Source organism: Prionailurus bengalensis, chromosome D2, assembly GCF_016509475.1.
Source record: "Prionailurus bengalensis isolate Pbe53 chromosome D2, Fcat_Pben_1.1_paternal_pri, whole genome shotgun sequence".
Lineage (NCBI taxonomy): Eukaryota > Metazoa > Chordata > Mammalia > Carnivora > Felidae > Prionailurus > Prionailurus bengalensis.
In genome coordinates this window covers 58,681,100-58,697,922 of record NC_057351.1, presented here as the reverse complement: position 1 = coordinate 58,697,922, position 16,823 = coordinate 58,681,100, and the positions used below count along the sequence as shown (strand labels likewise).

General features: G+C 38.5%; 1 protein-coding gene across 1 annotated transcript in view; it reads right to left on the bottom strand.

The window, feature by feature from the left end:
• Positions 1–16,823, bottom strand: part of WNT8B (Wnt family member 8B) — a 54,260-nt gene that overhangs the window by 18,197 nt on the left and 19,240 nt on the right. Inside the window, exon 2 of the mRNA XM_043596115.1 lies at positions 5,384–5,457. Within this exon, the coding sequence (XP_043452050.1) occupies positions 5,384–5,457 (74 nt within the window). The remainder of the gene's footprint in view (positions 1–5,383; positions 5,458–16,823) is intronic.

The following is a 16,823-nucleotide window of genomic DNA, read 5'->3' as shown; positions in this document are numbered from 1 at the left end:
TGTGAAATGAAAAATGATGAAAAATGGCGGACACCACAATAATTCTTGGACTCCTGGAGATCCTAGGACGTGCTACAAAAATGGGTCTTTATCCTTAGGAAAATATAGCCAGAGCTAGCTCTCTTATACTATACATAAAATCTTAATCTCAGAGGCAGTACAGATGGTATTGATACTACAGATGGTAAAGATACTTTTTGAATGATCTCCAAAGAAGCACAAGCCCACTATGTTGAAAAGAACAGGTAAGTTGGGGTTTCTGGCAAAAGATAGTACTTGATGCGTTTAATCCAAATCAAACCTGCAGGTAGTTTTCAGTGAGATGAAAGGAATGAAATAATATAAATTCTATCGATAAACAAATGTAAGAGATAATTTAAATAAGCTCTCAGAACCAATATCTTTTAAAATAAAAATACTAGTTGGGTACAAGCTTTTGTTTCTTAATGCCAGGCTTCTGTGTATCAGACTACTGCGCACATCATTAAAAATTCACAGAAAATTGGAGTGCCAGACAGAGAAGGAAGGACAGTCACAACATGAAGGACCACAATCCAGTGCTCTGGTGACTGTGGTACAAATGTGGGCAGGTCAAAGAAAGCAAGGTCCCATCTGAAGCAGGATGGCTTACTGGCTAAAGGTAGTGAGTGATGTAGATTCAGATTCCTGTCTCATCACTGACAGACTTTGTGTCTTTGGCGAGTTACACAGTGAGTGTGAAGTAAATGTTGGTTCACATTATTTTATTCCTGAGTATCGATTTTGTTCCAGGATATGGGGCAGAGTTACCCTTTTTCAGAAGATTATAGCAATCCAAAAGTAAGGACTTCAGTAAGCCAGGGAACTTTCTACTTTTAAACTAGCAAATATGAAATTGCTCTATTTCTGGGAACTGATACCTACTTAGGAAAGTTTAAGCTTAAATTACGTTTAAAGTTTCCTGTCATGGTTCTTCCCTTATGTAAAATAGTTTGCATGCATTGGTCAGTTCAAAACACGCTCATTAATAGGGCGTAGTGGTTCAGCATGGGGCCTCCACAACCATGTTTTCTGTGTTCAAATTCCATCTGGTTCATTACTAGTTAGGTGATCTTGCCAAGTTATTTTAAGATCTCTGGGCCTCAGTTCCCTCATCTGTAAAGTGGAGATGACCCTAGTATGTACTTCAGAGGATCGGGGTAATGATTTGTAAAGCACTTACAACAGTGCCTGCCTACAGAGCAAGTTACTCATTGTTATAATTGTGGTTAATTTCCACCTAAGAGACACAACGATAAATGAGGCAAGGTGTCTGATCCTAGAGGAGTTTCTGGCTAGTGAAGAAGACAGATTCAAAAGCAAATTTTCAATAAAATGTACTAAGTGCCTTAATGGCTTAACCTGACGCTGGATATATGGGGATGGGGGTGGGGGTGGGGGGAAGGAGAGGTAGCTAATTTAACCTGGGAGGACTTCCAGGAGGAGAGAATACGTAAACTAAGTCTTCAAAGATGGGTAGATGGCAAGGTTCTAGTGGAATCTTTGGAATCTTTTAGCCAAAATCATTTCACCCAAAATGTGAGCAAATAAAATTGTTTCTAAATGTCCTGATTTTAAAATAATAACAATAACAACAACAACAACAATAATAATAATAAACATCCAGCAGATTAAGAGAATTTGATCATATCAGTTGAAAAAGAAAAAAATCAAAGAGTAAATGGAGCCCAGGAAAAGGGATTTTTATTAATAGTCCCCAAAGAAAATAGAATTACCCAATATATAGCATGAAACGAATTGTCCCAGCAAAGAAGTAAACTTTTTCCTCAGAAGAGAGAGGGTTTGGATCAAAACTCCTTTCCTTCTGATCCGTTTTTAATATCCCCATTTACATAATATCACAAAAAAGAGATCCTTCTTTGTGTCATATTATCACACATGCACACACACACACACACACACACATGCACAATAGAGATGCATTATGGAGCATCTGCCTTATTGCTTATACAAACTGGTTTCATAAGAAAAGCTGTAATGAAGTGTCTCTTCTCAGGACTTCTTAGCCTTGTAGATGATGATGATGATGGTGGTGGTGGTGATACTAATAAATATTATTAGCTAATTATTTTTAGCTAACTAATTGTTATTCATGGAGAAAGTATAGAGACTCTGAAAGCAAAACTGTAGGGCTAAAGTTGTTGAAAAATCAATGACAGAACTGGAAGTTAAACTTCTGTGATCATGTCTCAAGCCCTTAGAAGGACTTTCAACGGTGCAGCTGCTAACTTCATCCCCCTGAGTTACCCCACAAACTCCAAGCTTTTTCATGGATTATGAATTTTTTTGCTGATCAGAAAAGCTACTAGGATGTGATTCTTTGATATTGGCATATTGTTTTCCAAATTCCAAAGCAATTTTTCACTTACCTTTTATTTCCCTAACTTCAGAGATTCCCAGCCTCTGTGAGGATGAGAATTCCTTTTTAATGTAACAAAGTTTATAGTGCAGCTTCACTTGATTGCACTTATCCTTTTTGTATCTGTTGGTGGGAAAAACTTAACAGAAACTTAACATGGCAACCAGTTATCATGAATTCAGTAATTTTAAGTGTATATCTTATTGTTCATAAAATACATTTGAGAAATAGTAGCACATGTATGTGGAGAACAATAATTTTAGCTATAGATGATGCTTGGGGAGAATATAGATTCAAGACAGCCCCCTAAAATAACTGAAGCCCTTGCTGATCAGGGGCTCTGCACGTCATTATCAGATGAAATTTCAAGAGCCATAGAAGGGTTGCTCTAAATACATAAATGTAGAGAACCAAGGGATGATGTATTTCAAAAGGTGCCTTAAAACCCAAAGATTTTCGATGAATTCTTGCTCTACTGTAGAAAAGAAATGAACCCTGTTTAAATCCTTTGGAAAGAAGTGGAGGCAGTGACTTTTGCAAAGAATGAGAGCAGAGCCATAGTTAACCTCCATGTTCTAGTGAGTGTATCTCTCTGATTTGGTCATCAAGTTGAGGGGGTGGGAGAGAGAGAGAGAAGAAATGGACAGAACAGGGCAAAACCTAGGATCATTATGAGACATCATTTGGAGTAAAATGAAGACTACAGTTAAAACAAACAAACATGTTCTAGGCCTGATCATTCCAGATGAGTATGTATACTGGAAAATGAAAAGTCAGATTGGTTCATCTTCGGCCACCATTATAACCATCACCATCTGCTTGGCTGTATCATGCACTCCCATTCTCTCTTTTGCGGGGAGCCATTAGGATTCAGGAAAACAAATTCAAACAAAAGGTTTTTTTTCTCAAGGTACTAAAGGATAATTCTCAGAATTGTCCCAACAAGAAGAAACTGTGGAGAATGCTTTTTTTTCCCCCTGCAATCATCTCACTTTGAAAGTCTAGCAAAACTGCATGTTGTAAATGAATGTCATCTTTATTTTCTCCTTTCAAGCCTAGGAGTTTCTGTTGATGGACTTTTTTTGACAGTAATTTCAGGCAAGCCTACAATTGAACAGCCAAGCAGAAATTATGGTTCTCTATTTGTTAAATGCTTTTGAGGTCCTTACATAAAAGGCTGATAATGAAGTATTAAGAGAAACATCGGAAAGGCTGCGGTTGGTCAAATTTCTCTGCATGGCACAAAGGGGAAGGTGACCTTATGCAGAACCCTGATAGTTCCATTATAAGAAGAATCAAGATTTAACGTTAAATTTAAAAATCACTCTTCAAATGCTACCAAAACCAGACTCTTGACAAAGTATAAATGTTTAATTCAAATTGAGGCTTATGGAGAAAAAGCAATTAAAATCTAATTGCATTATAGAGGAGATTTGTACATTTTCTCCTCAAAGTCAGGCAAGGCAAGAAGGGGTTCTTAAACCCTGTTTTTAAATTAGAACTTTCTTTCACATCTCTTTTTTCTTTTTTTCTTTTTAAATCCGGACACTTGAATTTGGACAGACAAGCAACCCAGCCACCTTTCAGTGTGGCTGTGTCAGTATCGGAATGAAATGAACATGACCCCCTCCAGCAGGGAAGGAACACACAGTAAAGGTATTTTTTATAGAACAATTCTTCACACTGCCCTGGTGACTGGGGAAAGGAATCTCGTGTTTCTCTTTTGCTGATACTGAATCAGCTGAAGAATACCATGAACATCAGTAGAAATGCTCTGAAATAGTCTCTGCTCCCTTTTGTCTTTTTGTTCTCATGAGGGGGAAAAAAAGAGAGACTTTTTTTTGAACATGAAATATTTAATTTAAATGCCAATTAAAAATTGACCAATTATTTGGCAGTTCATTTTGTAATCAGAAGTGTTACAAATTATTGCCTTAACTTGCAAATAATTATATTTATTTGACATATTTCTTAGCAACTTTCCAATAAAGATGGCTATATTCATTTATGATAAGAATACATTCTTGGCACAGGAAGCTGATTTCAACAAAGAAATCCCTATCCTTGCTTCCTCAACAGTTTATGGAATGATTGGATTCATACCTTGGTTAAACAGATGGTCAAAATGCAAACTGATAGAGACTGAGCTTGTGTATCTCAATTGGGGAGAGACTCCAAACACATAGCAATGTAGCAACATGCACTTCCCAGGTCTTTCTTCTATATGTTATTACGTAGTTACTTGTTAACATTTCCATGTATAGATACTTTATGTGGTTTCCAAGAGCTAAATGAAACTGACAATAAAATCGTCTATCATTTGTGCAATTGTTTATAGTTTCCAAAACACTTTTATAAACACTGCCCCATTTTCTGAGCGATTTAGAAATATTTGTAAATTGTACAGGTTACATAAATCTGTAGAAAGTTTAGCTTTCTAAAATATTTCATTTCAAACGTGTTTGTTAACCCAATACCAACTCAACAGATCAAGTGAATTTTTATCTCTAAGACATGATGGTATGAGCAGTTACTTAGAATATTCTGAAAAAAAAAAAGTTATGTCAGAAAGTGCAAAATAAGGTCCCATCGCATTTTGTCTCCAGCCTTCACCTCAAAGATCAGATTCAAACACAGTAGAACTTGCTTTGAACCACCTTCCTTTTTCCACAATGCTGACATCAGGATTTGGTTTAAAAAAAAAAAAAAAAAAAGGCTACTGTCCACTTTCCCCAAAACCACTTAGAATATTTGTGGTACAGCAACTTATTAATCTATTTTTTAATCTATTCATTTATTGATCAGGGTCCTAAAGATTTACTGAAATCAGCCATAAATTTAGAAAGAGCCCCTACTCCATAGAACAGTTTTTCCTAGGAGAGATCCCAAGTATTCCTACATTTCGGGAAATGAGGAAGAACTCTCTCTCATAGACGACATACATTTACCTGGTCCCAGTCCCAGGTGGGAGTCCAGGTTACTTACCAGGTGTGGCCGATTCGGAGGATACAGGTGAAAAGGAAGATGAACACAGGAGGCTTCACAAGCAACATAATCCTCTGGAGCAACAGAAATAGAAAATTCTAAAAAACGTGGGAGACAGAGAAGATGGGGAAATATTCTCCTTGTGGTAGTGGGATGGAATTCTCCTCAAGCCCCAACTTCCGTGGTGTGTAAGCGATCCCAAACAGAGTTGAAGGGACGTGAAATGGAGCTGCCAAACGTCCAAAGAAGAGATTATCTACTTAATTAAAGTGTTTTTTTCCCCTCTAAGTCCTTCAGCCAATCAGAACTCAAGTGCCAGAGAAAGATTGAGTCGATCAAAAGAACACTCCAGGATCCTCCCAGACAAATGCAGAAGAAGGAGACGAGGAAAAGGGGACAAAGAGAGGAACACGGAGAAAGAGGACAAAGAAAGAAGAGGGGGGGAGGAAAAGAGACATAGCAAATCCCCTCCACAGAATCAGCGCTTGGAGTTTCTCTCCTCCCTCTTGCCGAGGCCCTCCCGCCCCACCACAACCTCCCCCACCCATGCACACTCGCCCGCAGACACGGACACACGGAGAGGAGGGCCTGGTCCCCAAGGGGATTTAGAAGGGACTGTGCTTTCCCTGTTGTCCTTTGTAGGGCTTTGAGACTTAATCTGCATTCAGAGTAGCTTTCCTCAGAGAAAAATATACCATGTACTACTGGGTGAACCTCAGCCCTCTGATCTGAGAATGTGGGGATTCAACCCAACCACCTCTGTAAGTTAGAAAGAAGCTTAGGGAACTTTAGGGAACCTGATGGTTTCTTCCTTTCAACTTTTCCATAGAACACTTACTTGTTGAACAACCTATTCCATTCTCAACCCCACGCTAGCCATCATGGACGTTTTAAAAAACCAAAACATGATTTCTGCCCCAAAGACATTTACAGTCCAGTAAGGTGGTAATATAAGAATGTAATTTCATAAGGTATTAAGTTGCTACAAACTGACTATAAATCACATAGGCTTATTTGGGGAAGGTTTTCTAAAGAAGATAGAATTTGAACTTCAAAGACGGGTAGAGATTTCAATGGGCAGCCAAATCCCTACCCACTCAGGCTCTGGTGGTGAAGCCAGTGGGACACCGAGGCTTCTTGCTCACACATCTCTGAGTTGCTGTCCCTTCTATTCACTAGGGAGGAAGCGTCGGCTCCGTCACTGTTCAGGGGTCCTCAGAAGGCCCCCAACTTACTTCCACACGCCACATCTTCTGCTTTGACACTCACATCACCTTTCCCTAGAACTCCCCAGAGTCAATGGTCTGTCTTTGCTCTCTTCCTTTTTATCCCTGTGGCTCTTACTTCAGAACTCTCTCTGGCCAGATCTACACTGGCAAATGTAACTGGAAAATAAAGAATTATCAGATTAATTCATTGTCAGATTATTCAGGCTGGATGATTTAAGGCTCTCGATCTGAATATTCTGACTCGGTAATTTTATGGTCCACTTGGAATCTTCCGGACCAGGCCTTTATTTGGGATTCCCAACGGTGAGATGAGCTTAGTTGGTTTTGATTCCCACTAAATTTTAGGTCCTTCACTCCCTCTTCTTTTCCCCCTCAGCTTTATTGAGGTATGATTGACAGATAAAAATTGTATAAGTTTAAGGTGTACAATGCGATGGTTTGATAAATGTATATATTGTGAAATGATGGCCACAATCAAGTTGATTCACACATCCATCACCTCACATGGTTATCGTGTGTGTGTGTGTGTGTGTGTGTGTGTGTGTTGAGAACGATTAAGATCTACTGTATTAGTAAATTTCAAGCACACAATACAGCATTATTAACATCACCATATTGTACATTAGATCCCCAGAGCTTATTCATCTTATGACTGAAAGTTCATACTCTCTGTAGGTCTTTCTGTCTTTTGTCATTCAGAAAAGGTAGCAGCCTATTTAAGACCTAGAGTCAAGTCCTAGGAAGGTAAAGAGTAATGACTACTGAATTTCAATCTTGACTTCTTGGCTGACGACAAAGAGACGGGGTTCTCTCCATTTACTTGACTAGGGAATTAATTCCCAGGGGATGGAAAAACTTGTAGGAGGTAGAACAGACTTGGGCGACTTTTATGTGAATAAAGAGTTTCTTGATGCACTCCCCCACTACCTCAGAATTTTTTCCCACAAAGGGAAAATTTAATATCCTTATTTTTGTATGAAATTAATGCATTCTCACTGTAAAAACTTAAACATGACAAAAAAGTTTAAAGAGCACAAATCCTGATGACCCACCTCCTACTCTGCACTTCAGTGTAACCACTATTAAGTTTTAGATGGTCTTTTAGGCTTTAAAATACACATAATTGAATACAAATATGTATGTAAAAATTTTCACCCAAATTATATAGATTATTTTTTTGCAGGTTGCTTTTCTCATTTAATAATACATTATGCTGCTTTCTATATTAGGGCCTAAAGCTCTCTCTCTCTCTCTCTCTCTCTCTCTCTCTCTCTCTCTCTTTTAAGGAGCGGGATTATATAAATTTTCATATATACAAATTGTCAGCATTCTTATTTTGCTGAATATTTGGGGGTTGTTTTCAGCTTAGCAAAAGAATTGCCAACTTCTAAATTTAATCTAATTTGGACTTAAGTGTTGCTGTGTTTGTTTTTTTTCATGGTTATATTTTATTTACTTTTTCTTTAAGTGTTGCCACTTTCATCACCTTGATACTGGAGAATAGAGTTATCCCAGTGTCTTAGATACGATGGATTATATATAAAGTTATGAGTTCCATAAACTTTGTGTTTGTTTTCAACTTTATAGCCTTCTTTTTTTCTTTTCATATCTCTTGATCCCCTTTACCTATTTCCCCCATCCTCCCAGCCCCCTCCCCTCTGGCAACCACCAGTTTGTTCCCTGTATTTGAGTCTGTTTCTGGTTTATTTGTTTGTTATGGTTTTTTTTAATAACCTTCTTTTCTGAAATTGAGATAGAATTGACATATAACCTCCTGTGAGTTTAAGGTGTGTAATGTGTTGATCTGATACACTGTAGTATAATTAGCATTGTAGTGTTAGCTAACACCTCTATCATTTCACATAATTATCATTTCTTCTTTTGGTGAAAACAATTAAAATCTAGTCTCTTAGCAAGTTTGAAGCGTATATAATTTTCTTAATCTCTCATCTCCAAATCCTAGCTCTGGAGTTTCCTCTTGATGTCCTTAAATCAAGGGTTCTATATAAAAATAAATTACACTTGCATAGTTCCTCTAAAAATGAACTATATCACCTTATTTAATAACTTTTAATATTATAGATATTTGAAAATAAGATGTTTTTAGGTTTCCTGGAATTTTATACCAACAACTGATATATCAAAGCATTTTATAGTCAAATTTCTGAATTTTCTTCTACCTTAGTTTATCTGAAGATAAGGTGTTTACTTGCTCGTATCCTTTTAGACCTAAAAATGTGGAAATAAAGGCACAGGGCAGAAAAGCAATATACTAAATATTCTAAGTGGTAAGAGTATTTCAAATGATTATTAATGTCCTACACTCTCCTATCTCGTTTAATCCCTATTTAAAACTTCGATAGTGGCCCATTTGCTTTGTTGTACTTTTTCCAGGGAAAGCACAGAAATGTTAATTCGTCTATATATTTAATTGGCAAAAACTTAATGGTCAATGATGTGTCAAGCCCTGTGTAAGACCCTGAATTTTAATGACAGAAGAATCTGTCACCAAGTTTATAGTCTGGAAGAAACAGACCAGTAAACACTCAGAAGTGCTAAGGGAAAGAAATGCATGAGGTGTTATGCATGCATAGAAGCTGTGTAGCTAAAGAAACAGAAGAGAGGTAGACAGGCTTCTGAGAATATGCAAAGATTTGGCTGTGTCTAAAAAATAAGTAACAGTTCGTCATTAATGACAAGGAGGAAGGGGGTTCCACACAGAAGGAAACACAAATCTGTGAAGCAACAGGGTATACAGGGTACAGGGCATTTGGAGAACTATAATTAGCTCTTTGTGGCTGTGGTGTGTGTGACATAGAGAGAGAAGGCAGGCCAGAGAATTAGGTAGGATGCAGGTGGGTGAGGGCCTTGTGCTAAGGAGTTTGGATTTTACCATGAAGGCAAGTGGAAACCACCAAAGGGTGATAAGCAGATGTGTGACATAAAATGTGGACACCAGAAGGATTATGTTTTGGCGATGATGGAAGATGGCTTGGATGAGACTAGAGGCAGAGACAATTTAGGGCCAGTTACAGAAATCCAAGTGAGAAGAGAAAAATACCAACCTACATTAGTAAATGAAAGAGGATGGAATTAGCTATTTAGTATAACAGAGGCTACTATGATCAAATACATGCTTGGCACTTCTTATTCATTAGGTATTCAATATTTATTTGTTAATATTTTAATCTGTTTTTCTCCAGAGTATTTTTAAAAAATCTATTCTTAAAGTTTATCTGAGGACAAGCAACATTTAGGCAAAAATATCCTTTTAGATTGAAGCAGGCATCAAACAAAGACAAAAACAAAAACAAAAAAAACAAATCACCTTTCTATAAACAAAATAAAAACACTGGTGCACCTGGGTGTCTCAGCCAGTTAATGTCCAACTTTGGCTCAGGTCATGATCTCACTGTTTATGAGTTCAAGCCCCACGTCAGGCTCTCTGCTGTCAGCACAGAGCCCCTTTCGGATCCTCTTTGCCCCCCATCTGCCCCTCCCCCACTCATGCTCACACTCTCACTCTCAAAAATAAAACATTTAAATAAATGAAAAGAGTAATAGAAATATTTTGAACATATATGTTGCTTTTACCACCATTAGGACGAAGAAAACAGTTCTATTTAAAAATAATTCATTTATATGGGGAAGCTCTTCAAAAGTTCAGAAATAAAAATATCAAAAAAGCAGGGGCGCCTGGGTGGTGCAGTCGGTTAAGCGTCCGACTTCAGCCAGGTCACAATCTTGCGGTCCGTGAGTTCGAGCCCCGCGTCGGGCTCTGGGCTGATGGCTCAGAGCCTGGAGCCTGTTTCCGATTCTGTGTCTCCCTCTCTCTCTGCCCCTCCCCCGTTCATGCTCTGTCTCTCTCTGTCCCAAAAATAAATAAAAACGTTGAAAAAAAAATATCAAAAAAGCAGATGATTCACCAAAACCCATTAAATACCTAGGTATAAACCTTACCAAAGAGGTGAAAAATCTATACACTTAAATCTATAGAAAGTTTTTGAAAGAAATTGAAGAAGGCACAAAAAAAATATGGAAAAATATTCCATGCTCCTAGATTGGAAGAACAAATATTGTTAAAAGGTCAATACTACCCAAAGCAATCTACATATTCAATGCAATCCCTATCAAAATAACACCAGCATTCTTCACAGAGCTGGAACAAACAACCCTAAAATTTGTATGGAACCAGAAAAGACCCCGAATAGCCAAAGCAATCTTGAAAAAGAAAACCAAAGCTAGAGGCATCACAATCCAGGACTTCAAGATCTATTACAAAGCTGTAATCATCATGATAGTATGATACTGCACAACAACAGACACTCAGGTCAATGGAACAGAATAGAGAACCCAGAAATGGACCTACAAATGTATGGCCATCTAATCTTTGACAAAGCAGGAAAGAATATCCAATGGAATACAGACAGTCTCTTTAGCAAATGGTGCTGGGAAAACTGGACAGCAACAAGCAGAAAAATGAACCTGGACCACTTTCTTACACCAGACACAAAAATAAACTCAAAATGGATGAAAGACCTAAATGTAAGACAGGAAGCCATCAAAATCCTAGAGGAGAAAGCAGGTAAAAAACCTCTTTGACCTCAGCCACAGCAACTTCTTACCCAACACGTCCCTGGAGACAACAGAACCAAAAGCAAAAATGAATTATTGGGACCTCATCACAATAAAAATCTGCACAGCGAAGGAAACAATCAGCAAAACTAAAAGGCAACCGATGGAATGGGAGAAGATATTTGCAAAGGACATATCAGATAAAGGGGCAGTATCCAAAATCTATAAAGAACTTATCAAACTCAACACCCAAAAAAAAACAAATAATCCAGTGAAGAAATGGGCAAAAGACATGAATAGACACTTCTCCAAGGAAGACATCCAGATGGCTAACAGACACATGAAAAACTGCTCAACATTACTTATCATCAGGGAAACACAAATCAAAACCACAATGAGATACCACCTCACCCCTGTAAGAATGGCTAACACTAACACCTCAGGCAACAACAGATGTTGGCGAGGATGCGGAGAAAGAGGATCTCTTTCGCGCTGCTGGTGGGAATGCAAATTGGTGCAGCCACTCTGGAAAACAGTATGGAGGTTCCTCAAAAAGTTAAAACTAGAACTACCTCTCACCCAGCAATTGCACTACTAGGCATTTATCCAAGGGATACAGGTGTGCTGTTTCGAAGGGGCACATGCACCCCAATGTTTATAGCAGCCCTATTGACAATAGCCAAAGTATGGATAGACCCCAAATGTCCATCGATGGATGACTGGATAAGGAAGATGTGGCATATATATACAATGGAATATTACTCAGAAATCAAAAAGAATGATATCTTGCCATTTGCAACTATGTGGATGGAACTAGAGGGTATTATGCTAAGTGAAATTAGTCAGAGAAAGACAAATATCATATGACTTTACTCATCTGAGGAATTTAATATACAAAACAGATGAACATAAGGGCAAAAATAATACAAAAACATGGAGGGGGACAAAACATAAGACACTCTTAAATATAGAAAACAAACAGAGGGTTGCTGGAGAGATTATGGGAGGGGGAATGGGCTAAATGGGTAAGGAGCATTAAGGAATCTATTCCTGAAATCATTGTTGCACTATATGCTAACTAATTTGGATGTAAATTAAAAAATTAATTAATTAAAAAAACAATGAGAGGGGCGCCTGGGTGGCTCAGTTGGTTAAGCGTCCGACTTCAGCTCAGGTCACGATCTCGCGGTCCATGAGTTCAAGCCCCGCGTCGGGCTCTGGGCTGATGGCTCAGAGCCTGGAGCCTGCTTCGGATTCTGTGTCTCCCTCTTTCTCTGCCCCTCCCCCGTTCATGCTCTGTCTCTCTCTGTCTCAAAAATAAATAAACGTTAAAAAAAAAAAGAAAAGAAAGAAAAAAATAAAAAACAATGAGATACCACCTTCATTTATCAAACTGGCAAAGGTTTTTTAAAAATGAGACGCAATATTGACAAGAGTATTGTGTTCTTTCAAGTGGTCATTTTGTACACTGATGGTAAGAGTGTGAATTAATCCAATGCTTAGGAGATCAATTTGATAACACGAATTTAAAATTTCAATCATATGGGGCGCCTGGGTGGCGCAGTCGGTTAAGCGTCCGGCTTCAGCCAGGTCACGATCTTGCGGTCTGTGAGTTCGAGCCCCACGTTGGGCTCTGGGCTGATGGCTCAGAGCCTGGAGCCTGTTTCTGATTCTGTGTCTCCCTCTCTCTCTGCCCTTCCCCCGCTCATGCTCTGTCTCTCTCTGTCCCAAAAATAAATAAACGTCAAAAAAAAAAATGTAAAATTTCAATCATATTAATACATTTGATCCAATAATTGCACCTTTACGATTTTACTTGAGAAGGCAATCAGACAGTGTTTATGAGGACATATACACAAGCATATTCACTGAATATTATACATTATTATAAATAATACAATTATTGAATTCTAACTAATTATTATAAATAAAGGTATGTAAAATTATTATAAGTATTCTGCTATAATTTAGTAGAACAGTTTTGGAGTGTCTACCCAGCTCATAATGACTACTTTTATGGGCTGTCTACCTCCAACAGGGGACCTTCGGGAATAATTTTGTGCCACATGGCAGCCTTCTGCCATCCCCACTACAAATAGTTACAAGTTGGTATCACCCAGCTGAGCCAGTCACGTTTCCTTCCCTGAGAATTTGGATGAGAGGGAGGAGGACAGAGAGGAAATAATATCTCTGCCAAGTTGAGCTTCTCAGTGTCTCCTGAATATTTCACGTATTGTTTTTTCAAAAGGAAAATATTGACAGTATGAAAAAGAAGTATAGGATAGCAAAATGCTTTCTAAAATAGATGATTTATTTTCAGGGTGATATGGAGTATTCGATTGTATAGTTTACGAATTATCTATTTTACTGTTGATAGTATTAGGGTTGTGTCAGTCCTTTTACCAGTATTTAACAGTGGTGCTATGAATATTCCTTTTTTTTTTTTAAGGAAAGGGGAAGTTATTTTTTATAATGTTTATTTTGAGAGACAGAGAGAGAGACAGAGAGGCAGAGAAAGAAAGAGAGAGAGAGAATCCCAAGCAGACTTCATGCTGTCAGCACAGAGCCTGACTCGGGGCTTGATTTCATGAACCGCGAGATCATGATCTGAGCCGAAACCAAGAATTGGACACTTAAGACCAACTGAGCCACCCAGGCACCCCTGGTGCTATGAATGTTCTCATACATGTGTTTTGGTACACATGTCCCAACAGCTTCTTTAGTGTATATACCTCAAGTGGAATTTGTGTTCATAGGGTGAGCACATCTTCTGTTTTACAAGATGATGTTAAATTATTTTCCAGAGGAATTGCAACAATATACGCTCCAAATAGCATTTTATATCCCATTAAACACTTTAAGATGTGTAGATTCAAGTCTTTTACCTACCCTTTTTTTTTTCTGTTTGTGATGCTTTATTGATGGTGGGGAGGTGGGGGAGGAGACCTGGAAGAGTATGTGGGGCCAAGTGGCCCTAGGTGGGAACTGGGTGGGTGTTGAGGCCTGGCCACTACTGAGCAGGATTTTACCTACCTTTTCTATTGGATTATTTGTCTTTCCTCTTTTAATGATGTATATAAATTCTTTATATACCTTGGACATTAAATTTTTGTCAACTGTGTGCATAGCAAATGTCTTCTCCCAGTTTGTGGTATGTTTTCTCACTTTCTGTGTGGTGTCTTTTGATTAATAGAACTTTTTAATTTTAATGTTATAATTAATAAAATGTAATAATTTTGTATTATTATTGATAGTAATTTTTCATATTAATATTATTATCATCATAATTTATGGTTCATGCCTATGTATCTCATTAGGAAATCCTTCCTGGGCCCTTGGGTGGTTCAGTGGCTTAGGCCTCAGGTTCTTGATTTCAGCTCAGCTCGTGGTCTTGCAATGGTGGGATTGAGCCCTGCGTCGGGCTCTGCGCTAGGTGTGGAGCCTGCTTAGAATTCTCTCTCTCTGTCTCCCTATGTCCCTCCACCCCTCACAAAAATATAATAATTAAAAAAAAGAAATCCTTCCTTACCCCTAGGTTGTAAAGATAGTCTCTTATATTGTGTTGAACTTAACAAATAACAGTAATTTTATGTGAAGCCCATATGTTATTATTGGCATTATCATATATCACCAATTTGTAGATGCATATTTTTCACATTTATCATCTGTAGTAGGCTGAATAGTGTCCTCCAAAGATGTCCAGGTCCAAAACCCTGGAACTTGTGACTGCTACCTTATATGGCTAAAGTTACCTTGCAGGTGTGGTTGAATTAAGGATTCTGAAATGGAGAGGTTACCCTGGATTATCTGGGACGGCCATAAAATGTAATCTCCAGTGTCCTTATAAGAGAGAGGCAGGGGGTTGACAGAAGGAAGAAGGTGTGTTATGACAATAGAAATACAGAGACATTTGAAGATGCTTTGCTGGTGGCTTTGAAGAGAGAGGAAGAGGCCATGAGCTAAGGAATGAAGCTCTAACAAATGGAAAAGGCAAGGATATAGATTCTCCCCTAGAGCCTCTGGAGTGAATGTGGCCCTGCTCACACTCGGTTTTGGCCTAATGAAACTGATCACAGACTTCTGGCCTCCAGAAATGAAACAGAGTAAGTGTGTGTGTGTGTGTGTGTGTGTGTGTGTGTGTGTGTGTTGCATTGTTTTGAGAGAGAGAGAGCACACACGAGTGGGGGAGAGGGACAGAGGGAAAAAGAAAGAATTTTGTTTAAGTTTATTTAAAGAGAGACAGAGAGAGTGTGAGCAGGGAGGGGCAGAGAGAGAGGGAGAGAGAGAGAATCCCAAGCAGGCACCACAGTGGTCAGCATGCAGAGATCGATGTGGGGCTCAAGCTCACGTAACCATGAGATAATGACCTGAGCTGAAATGAAGAGTTGGTTGCTTAACTGAGCCACCCAGGTGCCCCAAAAGAGAGAGAGAGAGAGAGAGAGAGAGAGAGAGAGAGAGAGAGAGAAAAGAATCTTAAGCAGTCTCCACACCCAGCCTGGAGCCCAATGTGGGGTTTGATCCCACAACCCTGGGATCATGATCTGAGATGAAATCAAGAGTCAAATGCTCAACCAACTAAGCCACCCAGGTGCCCCTAAATGTGTATTGTTTTAAGCACCACAGCTGTGGTACTTTGTTGCAGGAGTTGTAGAAAATGAATACAGCATCTCTTACAATTGATGGATCTTACATGCCTGCCAGTCAGGCAACAAGTCATGATGTACTTGTTCTTACCTGCCCGGACAGGGACTTGGTTGTGACTCCTGATCTCATCCTGGCCAACAGCAATTCTTCGACATTTCAAACAACAGATTATTTGAAAACTATTGGAAAACGACTATAAATCCTGGTTACTGTCTGAAATATTCTGTTGATAATTTCTCATTAACCAAGGAAGTGTTATATCCAAATTTGCAAAATAGGTGCCAGTGGCTTGGGAGAAAATCCTGAAGACAGTTTGGAGCACACTTTAAGAAGCACTTCAGACTTCCTGGGGCGGGGGGCAGGGTAGGAGCATCCTACGTTCACTTTGTCCTACCAATGCACTTAGATAACACCCACATCAGTGTAAATAACCCAGAAAATGACCCGAAGACTAGCAGAACAGACTCTCCGCAGCTAATCGCAGAGAAGAGGCCACGTCGAAAATAGATCTTATTAAATAAATATTCAATCTCATAGCAAAAGACTCTTCAATTAAAAAGAAGAAGAAGAAGAAGAAGAAGAAGAAGAAGCAGGCACAGCAGCAGTTCATCAAGAGCTCCTGATGGCAGAGGGTGCTACTGTGTGGAAAACAGATGTCAAGAATGGAGTCAAGAGCTATTTCTAACATTCAGGTTCTGAATATGAAAACATACTAGGAATATTTTAACTAGTTTATTTCCCTCAAACATTCTTTCTTATGCATGCATATAAAATCTTAAAAAATTAAAAAGCAAGTTTATAATAGTATAAGATTAAAAATTCCTATAATTTAATTTTTCTTTCTTAAAGTAATGGTGCATTGTAGAATTGTTGACATCCAAGATTCAATCCAATTTATTATTGTTATTGTTACCATTGTTATTAACTTGTGCCTCTTATGTTTTGTTTAAGAAACCTTTCCTACCAGGGGTGCCTGGGTGGCTCAGTCAGTT